Source organism: Elephantulus edwardii, unplaced genomic scaffold, assembly GCF_000299155.1.
Source record: "Elephantulus edwardii isolate Elephantulus edwardi_28Jun2011 unplaced genomic scaffold, EleEdw1.0 scaffold00186, whole genome shotgun sequence".
Classification (NCBI taxonomy): domain Eukaryota; kingdom Metazoa; phylum Chordata; class Mammalia; order Macroscelidea; family Macroscelididae; genus Elephantulus; species Elephantulus edwardii.
The window spans coordinates 3586953-3599537 of NW_006399936.1; the positions used below are offsets into that span (position 1 = coordinate 3586953).

At 47.7% G+C, this 12585-nt stretch overlaps 1 protein-coding gene across 1 annotated transcript in view; it reads right to left on the reverse strand.

The window, feature by feature from the left end:
• The window catches only part of IL4R (interleukin 4 receptor), a 21565-nt gene extending 9736 nt beyond the window's left edge, over window positions 1-11829 (reverse strand). The window contains exons 1-5 of the mRNA XM_006896633.1: window positions 11760-11829; window positions 8990-9131; window positions 7551-7705; window positions 5973-6124; window positions 1641-1797 (exon numbers count right to left, since the gene is read on the reverse strand). Of these exons, the coding sequence (XP_006896695.1) occupies window positions 1641-1797; window positions 5973-6124; window positions 7551-7705; window positions 8990-9131; window positions 11760-11829 (676 nt within the window). The remainder of the gene's footprint in view (window positions 1-1640; window positions 1798-5972; window positions 6125-7550; window positions 7706-8989; window positions 9132-11759) is intronic.
• Window positions 11830-12585: the final 756 nt, after the last annotated feature.

Consider the following 12585-nt stretch of genomic DNA (forward strand, 5'->3'; position numbering starts at 1 on the left):
TACCATGGACTGCTAGGAAAACAAACAGATTTGTCCTGGAAAGGGTTAACCCAGGGGGCTCCTTGGAGGCAAGGATTCTGAGGCTCCGTCTGACATACTTTGGACATGTTGTAAGGAGGGAGAGATCCTTGGAGAGGGACATCATGCTTGGGAGGGTGGAGGGACAGCACAGGAGGGGAAGGCCCTCTATGAGGTGGATTGATTCAGGGACTGGGGTAATCGGGATGGGTGTGCCAGAGGCAGTGCGATTGGCACAGGACAGAGCAGAGTTTAGGGCTGTTGTACATAGGGTCGCTGAGTCGCAAGTGACTCGATGGCACATAACAACAACAACCTGGGTCGGCTATGAGTTGGTTCTGATTTGATGATACACACAAACATTTTCCTTATAATCTTATTATAATATTATTATTATAATAATGCATATTATTTTATGCTCTTAAAAATACTACTTTTTTCATAGCAGCATTATTCACCATTGCAAGAACATGGAAACAGCCCAGAAGTCCAATCACAAACGAATGGATTGAGAAATTATGGTACATTCCCACAATAGAATACTATGCAGCACGCAGGAGCAATGGTTTTGTCAATTATTACCTAACTTGGGAGGGACTGGAGAGCATTATGCTGAGTGAACTAACTCAGTCCCCTAAGGACAAATACTGCATAAAACCGTTATTGTAGAAGGAGTATAAAGATCTAAGGTGGGGGAAGGTGGAAGCAGAGTGAAGAGGATGTGCAGAGGGAGGAGGGATTAATCATAGGGTTGCACAACTTGATGGGTGGCGGGGATGCGGGAAACTGGAAGAATCTGTTCTGAAAAACAACGTATTAGAGTTTTGTAAATAAACTAGTATAATAAAAAAAATGGAAAAAATCCAAAATCCTTTATGTAATTGAAAAAAAATTTTAGATAAGATTTACAGGCTCAAGGCGACAAAAGAGTCCATGATACCAAAAAAGGTTCAAAATCTTTATTTACCCAAGTAGATGATAGGAAAACAAACAGGCTCATCCTGGAGAGGGTGAAACCAGGCTTCTCCTTGGAGGCAAGGATTCTGAAGCTTCATCTGACAGAGTGTGAACATGTTGCAAGGAAGGACCAGTCCTTGGAGAGGGACATCATGCTTGGGAGAGTGGAGGGAAAGAGCAGGAGAGGACGACCCTCGATGAGACGGATTGAGTCAGTGACTAGGGTAATGGGGCACGTGTGTCGGAGATGGTGAGTTTGGCACAGGATAGGGCAGAGTTTAGGGCTGTTTTACAGAGGGTCGCAGGTGACTCGACAGCACATAACGACAACAACAACAACAGTAGATGGCAGTGTCAAAGATGAACAGAATCCCAACCCCAAGTACCACAGGAGGAAAGCTACTCACAAGCCAGAAACATTCACACTGGACTGCCACTTCAATAACAAACACAGCTTGATTACGTTAAGCCACTGAAATTGTGGGCTTATTTGTTACTGCAGCTTAGTCTGCCTGCCCTAAGTAATACACCATGCCAGTCAGTAAGTCTACCACCTGAAGAGTCATCCCTATGAAGTAGAAACTAAAGGTTCCACCAGGGGGATGATGTGACCACGAACTAAATGCGGGGGCTGAGATTCAAGGCTCGGAAGTTCTGCTACTCACTGTTGTTCAACGCGCAGCTGTGGCTCCATTCACTCCAGATGCTGTTATAGTTCACACAGTGGGCCTTCACCCTGGCCTTGTACAACACTCCAGACTTCAGGGCCCGGGCTGACAGTCGAAGGAGGGGTTCCAGGTAGGTCACATTATAGACTTTGAACTAGTAGAGGAAAAGTAGACAGATGTTAGTACCCCAGTTATGGGAGGGGGCATCAGCTCTGATCCCAGCTGCCATCTTTGCTTGACCCTTGGTGTTGAAGTGCCACCACCCTGGGCATTATATGGTTGTTTCCAAAGACTCAGGTCTTTGCTTGCCATCTCCATTATAGTGACCAGAGTGGGGTCAAGGCAAGCCAGTCCTCTCCACTGGTTAACTGTATGACATCACCCTGGTAAGTTATGGTAAGGAGTTGTGCTGCCAACCCAAAGGTGCTGGGTTCGAATTCATCAGCTACTCCACAGGAGAAAAACATGAGCAATCTCCTCTCTCGCAACTTACTCCCTCTGAACACCTGCTGGAGGGTCAGCTATGACTTGATGGTTCATAACAACACCACCTGTAAAATGAGGATATGAAGTGTCCTTTTTTCTAACTATGTGACCTTAGGTAAGTGCCACCACCTTTTCGGGTTTTAACGTTCTCTTCTGCAAGATGGGAATATTAGAGTGGCCTCCTCTCACTGATCCATTAAACAGGTTTCTGTAGGGAAACATTCAGAGCAGGGGGTGGCTCAGGAAGCTTCAGCAGGATCTTTCTTTTCTAAAAATTTTTTAAATGAAATTTTACAGAGACTTTGGATTTCAAATTTTTTTTTTTTGCAGGATCTTTCTTGCACACCCATGTCTATTGCAGCATTATTCACAAAAAGCAAAGAGACGGAAGCAACCCAAGTGCCCATCAACAAATGAATAAACAGAAAAACTTCAGTAGAGTCACACAATGGAATATTATGCAGCACTGAAAAACAAAGAACTCATCAAATATTCTACAACATGAGTGACCCTGGAGGACATTATGCTGAATGAAATATCTCAGTCACAAAAGGACAAATACTGCATAATGCCAGTATTATAAAACAGGACTGACATGGGGGGTGGGGGAAAACTAAGAAAAGAGGGGATAAATAATGAACACTGCACTGGAACAGAGGAAGGAAAGAACTGTTAAAAAGGAATATATGATTAGGCATTATTTGCACAACAACAGTCCGGAATAAGGGGTGCAGAGCAATGTGGGTTAGGCAGGGGGGAGGGAGGAAAGTATGCAACAATGAATGAATGAAAATCCAAGTTTTCTGTAAACTTTTGTTAAAGTCACAATTTTTTTTAAAGGAGAAAATAAAGGAGAAGGATCTTTATGGAGTACAGACAGAAAAATCAATACTCAGGAGCTCTCCATACCAAAGGTCGACCGGCAATCAGAGGCACTCTGCCCAAAGCCTCACCTGAGATAGGAGAACTGCCAAGACCTAGTGTCAAATAGAAGGGCATATACAAGTCAGGGAGGATGTACTGTTTCCTACTTTTTCTGTCTAGGAGGAAGAAAAAGAAGAATAAGATGCAGTGACTGCAACTGGAATCTCTGATCGGTGTCTCATTTTATAAGTGGTGTGACCCACCCCTTCACACCACCCCCGCTGCAGATGGAACCTGTGACTGGTCTCTAGTCTGCCAAATGTGGTGAAGATGCTGGACACTTGGATTGCAGTGTGATCACATCGCATCCGACTATGCCATGTTCTCTGCAGACCTTGAGAGAGTCACATGGTACTCGACTAACTGTCAATGGTCAGAAAGAAACCGTGGCCTTCTGTCCAGCTGGCCCCCAGTAACAAGACTTTCCCAACAAGAGCTTCAGACAGGAGAGTAGTCCTAGCCGACACAGTGTGTGGGACCCGGATCACAGATACTGTCACATAATAATTGTTGTTGTATACCACAGAGTCGGAAATGACCCATAGCTGACCCTCCAGCGGGTTTTCAGGGGCTATTAATCGCATGGGAGAAGATTGCCCATCCTTCTCCTTGGAGAAGGATGCCTTCGGGATTGCAGTGCGGCTTCTTGCCGCTGGATAATATCACACAGCTACAGAGTGCTAACCCACAGCATGGAATGCCCAGGAAGGCCTGTGTGCCCCATGGCCTCTGGCTGGTCCACCTGCCAGCTTTCCTTCCAGGCAGGGGCTGGATGGCAGCCCCCAGGAATGGGGCTGCAAGGGTGACTGCATTTCACTCTGCATCTTTCTGTGCCATTTTAGTGCTCACTTCATGTAAGCACTATCTTTAAAAAAACCCCACAACTTTAAGAGTGGACAGATCATGAACACTGCAGTGGAACAGGTGAGGGCAAGGACTACGTGAGAGGGATGGAGGATGAGGTATTCTATGAATGACAACTGACAATCTGGAACAAGATGTGCATTACAGAGTGAACGGGGGGAGGAATATGTGTATCAAGGTACGAATGAAAAGATGACCTTTCTGTAAACTTTCACTAGCATCACAATTTTTTTTTAAAGAGTGAAAGATTAAATAAGCGCTGGGCTCTGTATCCATCCTGAGGACGGGACCTCCTCTCGCGGGGGGTCCACTATTGGCTCTCTCCCCAGCAAGCCTGCAGCCCCACCCCAGCTTCCTGCTTGGGTCCGGGAAGGGATTTTGGGGAAATGATCAAGTGCAAATAGTGCAAAGTGACCTGGGGAGAGCTTTTCAGGACCAAGCAGCAACACCCCAACAGGATGCTGAGAAGATGGGGTGGGGCTGGGAGTATTTTGATTACACAGCTGCTGAGGCTGGAGTGGGGGATACCCCTTCCCCTTTCGTCTCTAAATACAAGCAGGCAAAAACAACAGTTGGAGTTCTTTCACCAAAGGAACTGTCCACACTGGAAAGCAGCAGGGACGGGGAAATGTTTTATTAAGGAACAAGAGAAATCGGAGCTTCCCGGAACCACTTGAGGTTGTGTTTGGTTTCACCTCCACTTGAGGTTGTGTTTGGTTTCACCTCCGAGAGGAGTACCTGGGGAGGGGAACAGTAGGGTTCTGCAGCCACACACCTGGCTCAATCCTGCTGTGGCATTTCCGTGTCCTCATCTTTAAAATGAGGAACAAAAAAACCCCAACCATAATAAAATAAAATGAGGAACAAATGCCCTCCCTGTAGGCAAGGTTTGCACAGCAATCAGTCGTGCAGGTGCAAAGAGGGCATCTGAGAAATGCCAACCCTCACCATGAGCATGGCAGTCTCAGTCACTAATTTCACTGCTATTATTTACTTTATAACCCCCTGAGGCCCTCTACCAAAAGCAGCTGTAGTCAAGTTGAGCCTGACGCCTCTTGACCCTCCATCAGGTTTTTGAGGCTGTAAATCACATGGGAGGAAACTGCCCATCTTTTTCTCTCAGAGCAGCGGGTGGATTTGAACTGCCAACCTTTCGTCAGGAGCCTGATTTGTCAAGCGCAACGCTACCAAGACTTTTGAGCAACTTTATGCCATTCTTTTTATGTGTCCTTGAGTCAGTACCACCATCATAACTGGCCCTTCAGCTGGTTGTCGGAGGCTGTAAATTGCACGGGACGAGAATGTTTATCTTGCTCCTTTGGAGGAGGGGTAAGATTCGAACCGTGTGCCCATGGGTTGGCAGTGCAGCTCCCTAGCAATAGTGCCATATACATCAATTTCCTCTTTCATATATTAAAAGAAAAAAATACTTGAGCACATTTATTTGAGGAGGAACCATACTACCATTTCCGAGACTGGGAAACAAGTAACAGGGGAGCAAATATTACATAGAATAAAAACAATGGAAACTAAGCAGTGTCCCTAAATTATGGCTGGAACTGTTTCATCAGAAAGGTTCTGTGCCAGAGGCTTCCTCTCTCTATGTGACAAACGCGGATTTTGTGAACCTGTTAGTTCAACTGAGACTTCCTCCTTGACCACTCGGGATGGAGGGAGAAGTGGCGTGGAAGGCTGTCTTGCTCTGTGGCTAAGTTACTGAAGGGTGTGATCCTGAAAGCGTCCACACGCTGACAAACACACAAGGTGCAAAGCCCTTCCTTTAAAGATGAAGGGCTCTAAGCAGAAATGAACTTCCTTTGTCCCACACTAGGAATGGGCATCCAGAAAGGGATAGAGGGCTTGATTCAGGACACAAAGCAAAGCCAGCTGTCTGGTGGCCACAGCACCACGGTGGCCCTGATGTGTCCCATAAAGCCCCGGGAGCCTGTCTCCTGCCTTCAGCTCTTGTTTGAGAGCTGCACTTTCCAACTGCCTTGGAGACTCCTAAGAGGTCAGAACAAACGCGCCCCCAAGCCCTGAGACGTCCCCACTCACATCTGACGGGTCGTATTCGTTTGAAATGTTGACCAGGTAGGAGACTTCGGAGTACAGCTGATCCGCAGGCGTGTACGGATTGTCCCATTTCAGCAGCCACATGTCAGAGCCATTCTTATGGACAACAAGGTTTTGGGGGGTCTTGGTTTTGACTGCAGAAGAAACATTAGTTGTGTGAGAGGCTTAGGAAGAAAATGGGAGGGGCACAATCCCTGTAGGCACCTGGCCAAATTTTCAGAAACACGGGCCATTCAGAATTTTTGTCGAGTCTCTCCAGTTAATATGTCCATGGGACACTCACACGCTTAGAGCCAATGTAGACAGTCACAGTGAGAATACAGATTACAGTGTTGTTATAATTGGACCTTCGAGTTTATCATAAACCACCTTACTGCAGTGAATAACAAAAGTACAAGCCAAAGGCACTCAGGGGTAGTCTTCTCACTCTCATCTCTCACATCTTTGGCCACATCCAAGTCATTGCTGTTGTTCTTAAGTGTCATAGAGTTATCTATAACTCATGGTGACTCCAGGAACAACAGATCTGAGCCTTCCTCATCCTGTCCCGTCCTGCCCATCTCTGATATGCTCAGTCCTCTCGATCAATCCATCACGTGGGGTCTTCCTCTCTTTCTCTGACCCTCCGCCTTTCCCAGCAGGATGCCTTTTTTTCCAAGGACTGGCCCCTCTGGACATCATGCCCAATGTATGTGAAATGGAGCTTCCCCAACTTTGCTTCCGAGAAGCAACCCAGTTGTACCTCCTCTAAGAACAGACTCTTCTTTACGAAGGTTTCCTACTTGGATTGATTCACTTTTAAAAAAACACTGAGTTTCTGTTTTAAGCAATTATACCCATGAGGCCACAAGTATCTGACATGCATCAAAGTCTTAAGTTATTTCAAAGTGCACTCATGGGTTGCTTTAAACAATCTTTCAACCTTCTGCAGGCCTGTACCACCCCTGCACACCTGACGCTGACTGAGGTGAAGAGTGAAGAGTCTACAGAGAGAACTGGTTCTGAATGCTGCCTCACAGCTGTGTGACTCCAGGCAGGTTACATGCCTTCTCTGAACTACAGTTTATTCAAGTGTAAAAGAGGAATTTGTGGCTCGGGAAGGTAAAGTGAATTGTCCATGGCCATACAGAAATGAATGATATTTTTAAACTCTTGTCACTACACCCCATAAGCCCCTGGGGAACTCCAGTGGGCTTCAAAAGTACAGGATAAGTAAGACTGCCAGAGCTCAGACCATCTGAAGATGCAGCAGCCAACAGGGGAGAGGAAGACTCTTCTCATTGTTTGATCTGTAGCAAGTGTGCCTTCAATCAAACAAGTCTCACCTTGATTCCCCTTCCTGGACACTTATGATTGGGGAGCAGGGTGGGTGAGTATTTGGGATGAAGGAAGCCAATCCCATTTGGCAGATGGGAGGACTGAGCCCCAGAGAAGGAAGTGCATCCCATCAGAGAAAGTGTAGTCCTTGTTGCTTGCAAATCTCCCCCACCTGGTAACCACCTGCCTTGTCCCAGAGCCCAGCCTGCTGTGGAGACGCCTACAGCCCTGGCCCCTACTCACCATGCTGGAAGGGTATGAAGATGTCTTCCCACAGCAGCTGCTGCCCAGCCCAGAGCCTCAGGGTATAGTTGCTCATAGAGACAATGCCCTCATCCATCAGCATGGTGCACACGCACTCCGACCTGTTCTTGTTCTCAGGGATACATGTTCTGATTCTGCACACACAAGAGTCTGGGTTAGGCTAGCTAGGACCCGTGGGTGTTCCCTGGACATACATACCTCAAGGATGCACATACTCTCCCCAGCTTCCTGACCATCCTGGAGACTGGGAGTGGTCAGGGTTTGGTGGACCATCTCCCGTGCTGACCACAGGCCTGACCACACTCACTTATGGATACTCCTATAGCCTTTGCTGAGGGTGCTGGTCCCAGGATTGGGCTCGTCCCTGAAAGCTGGTTCTCTGTTGGAACTATTTATCCTAACCTATATGTGTGTCCCAGGGCACCTGTAGCATAAATACCTACCCTGGGCACCTGTGAATCACCTTCAGGAACTGGACCACCTATGACAGCCAACCTCACTTCTTTAGGCTTTGCAGGACAGAGTTTCTATCACAACTATATAATTCTCCACTGCAGCACGAAACAGCCACAGACAATATGGAAGCAAATGAGCATGGACATGTTTCAATGAAGCTTTATTTACAAAAATGTCTCATGGGCCAAATTTGATCCTCAGATCATGGTGTGCTGTTCCTTGGTCTAGACTTACGTAGCATCCACAATGATACAGTTTATCTACTCTGTTCTATCCTGGAAGAACACCTCTATTAGTGTCTTCTGTCTGTGTGTGTGTCCTATAACCAGGCCTTGTGTACCCAATTACGTTACAGCCAGCAGAGCACCCTGTGTATCAGGGAAAATTCCAAGGAGACACCTGAAACAACACACCCATGTTTCTCGATCCACCCACTGTCACTTGAACTTGACCTCTGGCACTGTATCCATGAACCAGGTCTAGCTCAATAGGTTCTCCATGGGGTCTGGAGGCCACCATGCCAGATTTTTCTCATACTACTACTATGACACTATTTCCTTTTCTCACTCTCTCTTACACAGCTGTACAATGGACTTTTCTGGAAGCTTCATGATGTGGAATAATGTCATTGCTCTGATGTCATGGATCTGGGTTTATGTGTCCTTGTGATTAAAAGTGTCTCAGCTTTATTTACTAGTAAGGTAAACATCAATAGCTATGATTCAATGAAATGAAAGGTTTTGGGGTTCCTCACCAATTTTTTGGTGTAAAGTAAGGTTCTGAGGTGAAACTTGTTGAGAATTGCTCAATATTCTACTCGTGTCCATGTCCTTTGGTTTGGGGTCTTACTACACATCCTGCTGACATCCTGCATCTGAACTGCGATCCCATAAGCTACAGCTAACCACCTTCCAGGGCCTAAGTGGACAGCCACCCAAGCCCCCATCTCCAGCAGAGCTCACTGAAAGGGGTAGATGTTATCCAGGTAGGACATGAGAAGGCCAGTGCTGCAATTGGTGGGGCCAGTCATGCTCCATTCACATGTGGAAGTCTTGATATAGTCAGAAAGGCAGGTGGGCTCGTGCAGGAGGACCTCAATGCTGCCTGGAGAGACATAAGGCTATGATGAGCTGCAAACCATCTGCTGGGGGACATGCCACCCAGGGAAGCCAGAAACCAGCCCAAACTGGACCAAGGGGACAATGAAAAGGACAAAACCACAGGCTCCGGCAAAGCTGCCTGCAAATTTCCACAGAGCTGGGGCAAGGACCAGGGCATCTGTGTGTGGGGGCCACTTAGCACTGAGGGGGATCCCAAAGCTGGAGATACCCCTGCAGAGCAGAAACCACTGGAGGAAAATCAACCCAAATACAAATGCAGCTACTTGTCCTGGTCCAAATTAAAGGGGGAAGAAAACATAAAAAACACATCACTGTTCAGAAAAAGCTAGTACTCTGACATTCTAGCAGTTCAGTGTTAAGAAGCTGTGCTGCCAAACTAAAGGCATGCAGTTCAAATCGACCAGGAGCTCCATGGGAGAAGGGTGGGCAGTCCCCTCTCCTGCGATTTACTGTCTCTGAAAATCCGCTGGAGGGTCAGCTATGGGTTGGTCCTGACTCGATGCCACACAACAATGATGACAACAGCAACAACAAGCCCTTTGGCACAATGAGTGCAACACTGGGCTAGAACAAGGGCGTCTGTGTTGTGGCACAGGATGGGGCAAGTTCCCATCTGTTTTTCAGAGGGTGGCTAGGGGTTGGAGTTGACCGGACGGCACTAACAGTAACACCTGTCCTGGAGCAGTGGGAGAAGGGGATGCTGTTACCGATGTCAGTGCCCAAGCCAGCTGGTTAGTGTCCCGTTGTGCCCCTGCCATGAGTTCTCCCTGCCCTCTCTGAGCCTAGGAGGCTGACCCAGGATCTCCACTGCTCTGTCCTCTGGCTTCCAATCAGATTTGGCCAATGAGAGGAGGAGATGGAAAGATAGGAAGAGTATTTCTTCCTTCTGCTCCTTCCAAGCTAGTCGGGGGCAGAGGAAGGACTCAAACCAGTCATCTATCTACTGAGTTTATGTGGAGTCAAAAGATGTGACCCTGGCCCTGGTCCAGTGGGAGCTTCCTGTTCCCTGGAGGACACACTCATCACAGAAGCCAGAACCACTGCCATCGCATCTGTTCCAAGTTACAAAGACCTCGAAGGATGGAGCAGAATGGGACACGGGGTTTTCAAGTCTGGAATCACCTTTACAGAAACAGACAGCCACGACTTTCTTCCAGGGCTCAGGCAGTGGGTTTGAACCACCAACCTCTGGACCACCAGAGCTCCTTCTCACCCATCTCAGTTGAAGTTAATCTGTATTGGTTTAGGGCTAAACGGCTCACTGTGGTAAGGTGAGGTCTTCAATGTCTAACAAATGACCCGAACTTCTATCAATCAGATACAAAACAAACTCCTGATTTTCCTCAAAATATCTGGTCTGCCCACAGCCTTCAGCATTTGTGTTTTATCCGAAATCTTGGGGTCGCCTTTGAAACCTCTCTCACCCCAATTCCAAGTGGCGTCCACGTCTTCAATCCCAATGATCCAGAGCTAAGCCCCCCCTCTCACCTCCTTCATGGTCCAGACGCAATGTCCCCTCCCGGGCTCACCAGGATGCCTCCTCCCCACTTCTACCCTGTCCTGCTCTCCGCATCACAGCGGAGGGGTCCTATCTGATTCCTTCTGGACACCATACAGCCCCTGTGCTCAAACTCTGTCAAGTCCTACCGGGCTGGACCACCCCATTACTCACGCCTCATCTTCTGCATTGTACTCACCCCACTCCCTGACACCGGTGACCCTGCCCTGGCTGCATCACCCCGGTGAGCCCTTGGTGGACACCCTCTTCCTAGAATTCTCCGCCCCGGGAGGAAGAGGCCATAACCCGGGACATCTCGCCTCCTCCGGATCTGCGTGGCCTCCTCCCTCCAACTCAACTCTGCCCAAACGTCACCTCAAGTAGGCCATTCCTGACTATCCTGTTTGAAACCAAAATGCCTTCAGCCCACTCTACATTCCTACTCCTCTCAGCCGCCATGAAGTTCACGCCAGCGTAAGGTGGTCCTGTGTGTGACCAGAACTGTGCTCCGCTGGGTTTTCAGAAGTAGACTGCCACGTCTTTCTTCCGAGGTGCCCCTGGGTAGACCTGAACCTCCAACCTTTCTGTTAATAGCAGAACATGTAATCGCTTATACCACTTGAGGCCTCCAGCAACCCTCCTGTCCTGTACAGTGAGGCCATGCGACTCCACACCCAACATAACAAGTATTGATCACCTTCTAAAGGTCTTTGTTGTTGGATGTTTGTGCTATTGAGCCAAAGCCAATTCATAATCGACTCTCCAGAGGGTTATTAGAGGCAGTAAATCACACACGAGGAGACTGCCTGTCCTTTTCTCAGGGAGCAGCTAGCCAGTGGATTCGAACAAAGTGCCTTTAGGATTACAGCACTGCTTCTTCCTACTAGGCCACCAGAGTTCCCTAGAGCTGCTCCTTAGAATTTACTCATTATTAAATGATGAAGTGGTCCTTAGAACATACTTATAATTAAGGCCATCTGTCACTATCTGTCGCCTCACACTGCACGGTTAGCTCTATCTTCATTTTGTCCAACGATTTATCCTAAGTGCCTGGCCCAGAGAGGGCCGGCAATAAACATCTGATGAATGAATGGCCAAGAGGTGGTGACTTACCAGAACCTGCCACACACATCAGGACCAGGTAGCCCACGGAGACCATGAGCCCACCGCAAAACCACCCCATTGGGAGATCCTGAGGCACCTGCTGTGAGAAAGAAAGCCTCGTTAGGGCCAGCACTGTTCCCACCATTCACATGAAGCCCGCCACCCTACCCGCGGCCTCTGCATATATTAACAAGCCCCTGCCTGCTCTCCTGAGCACTATCTGTAATCATGACACTCAACTCAGGTCTTATTTCTCTCTATTTGACCCAACGTTATTACCACATTTATTCATATCTTCCTGGGGACAGATTAACAGAGGTATGAGCAAGGGAGATGACAGTACTTCCTTTGGAAGGCATATTGCTGAGAAGGCCTGGACATCCCAGAGGGCCAAAGGTTAACAAAGTATGTGCCATGAGCCAAGCTTTCTCCTAGGCATTTTATCAACATTAATTCACTTCCTGCTCTGTTGCTGTTGTGTATTATTGAGTTTAAACAGATCAGAGGGTTTTCAGAGGCAGTAAATCACCTTTGAGGAGACTGCCCATCTTTCTCCTGCAGAGCAGCTGGTGGATTTGAACTGTGTGCTTTTGGGCTGGCAGTGAAGCTCCTTACCACTAAGCCACCAGAGCTCCTCCCAACAGTCTTTTGAAATAGATTTTTCTTTCTGCAGTTTTTAGATGAGAATATTGAAGCACAAGTGAGGTGATAGGCCTCAGTTTGCACAGCTTTGACAAGGGCGGGACTGAAGCCTTGGCACCAGACTTTTAGCCACTCTCTCTCTCAGAAGCCCACTGACATTTCTAAATACATAATGCAAACTCCCAGCCCTCTT